The 373-nt window shown below is 70.2% G+C and overlaps 1 protein-coding gene across 1 annotated transcript in view; it reads left to right on the top strand.

Moving 5' to 3' along the window:
- Positions 1-373, top strand: part of LOC119283371 (early nodulin-75-like) — an 8,760-nt gene continuing 8,387 nt past the window's right edge. Inside the window, exon 1 of the mRNA XM_037562943.1 lies at positions 1-370. Within this exon, the coding sequence (XP_037418840.1) occupies positions 107-370 (264 nt within the window). The 5' untranslated portion in view covers positions 1-106. The remainder of the gene's footprint in view (positions 371-373) is intronic.

Raw genomic sequence — 373 nt, 5'->3', positions numbered from 1 at the left:
TACAAGGACTAAAAAGGTAAAAAAAAGCAGAACACTCTCTTCTCCGACGCCCCGAATCGAATCCCATCCCCCAAATTCCAAATTGCGCCGCGATCCCTAGCGAGCGATGAAGAAACCTAACCCTCCCCCCTCCAAGCCCTCCGCCTCCGCCAAGCCCGCCGCCGGCATGGCGCCGCGCAAGTCTCGCTGGGGCCCGCCGCCCGCAGGCGCCGCCGGAGACAAGGCCGCGTCCACCTCCCGCCGCACCCCGACCCCCACCCGTTCCTCCAACGCCAGGCGGCACCCTGCTCCTACCGCCCCCGCTCCGCAAGCCCGCAACCCCGCGTCCCCGGCGGCCGCCACCCGCCCGCCGCCCCACCAGCAGCCGCGGGTG

This window comes from Triticum dicoccoides, chromosome 4A, assembly GCF_002162155.2.
Source record: "Triticum dicoccoides isolate Atlit2015 ecotype Zavitan chromosome 4A, WEW_v2.0, whole genome shotgun sequence".
Taxonomy (NCBI): domain Eukaryota; kingdom Viridiplantae; phylum Streptophyta; class Magnoliopsida; order Poales; family Poaceae; genus Triticum; species Triticum dicoccoides.
This window is presented reverse-complemented; position numbering and strand designations above follow the sequence as displayed.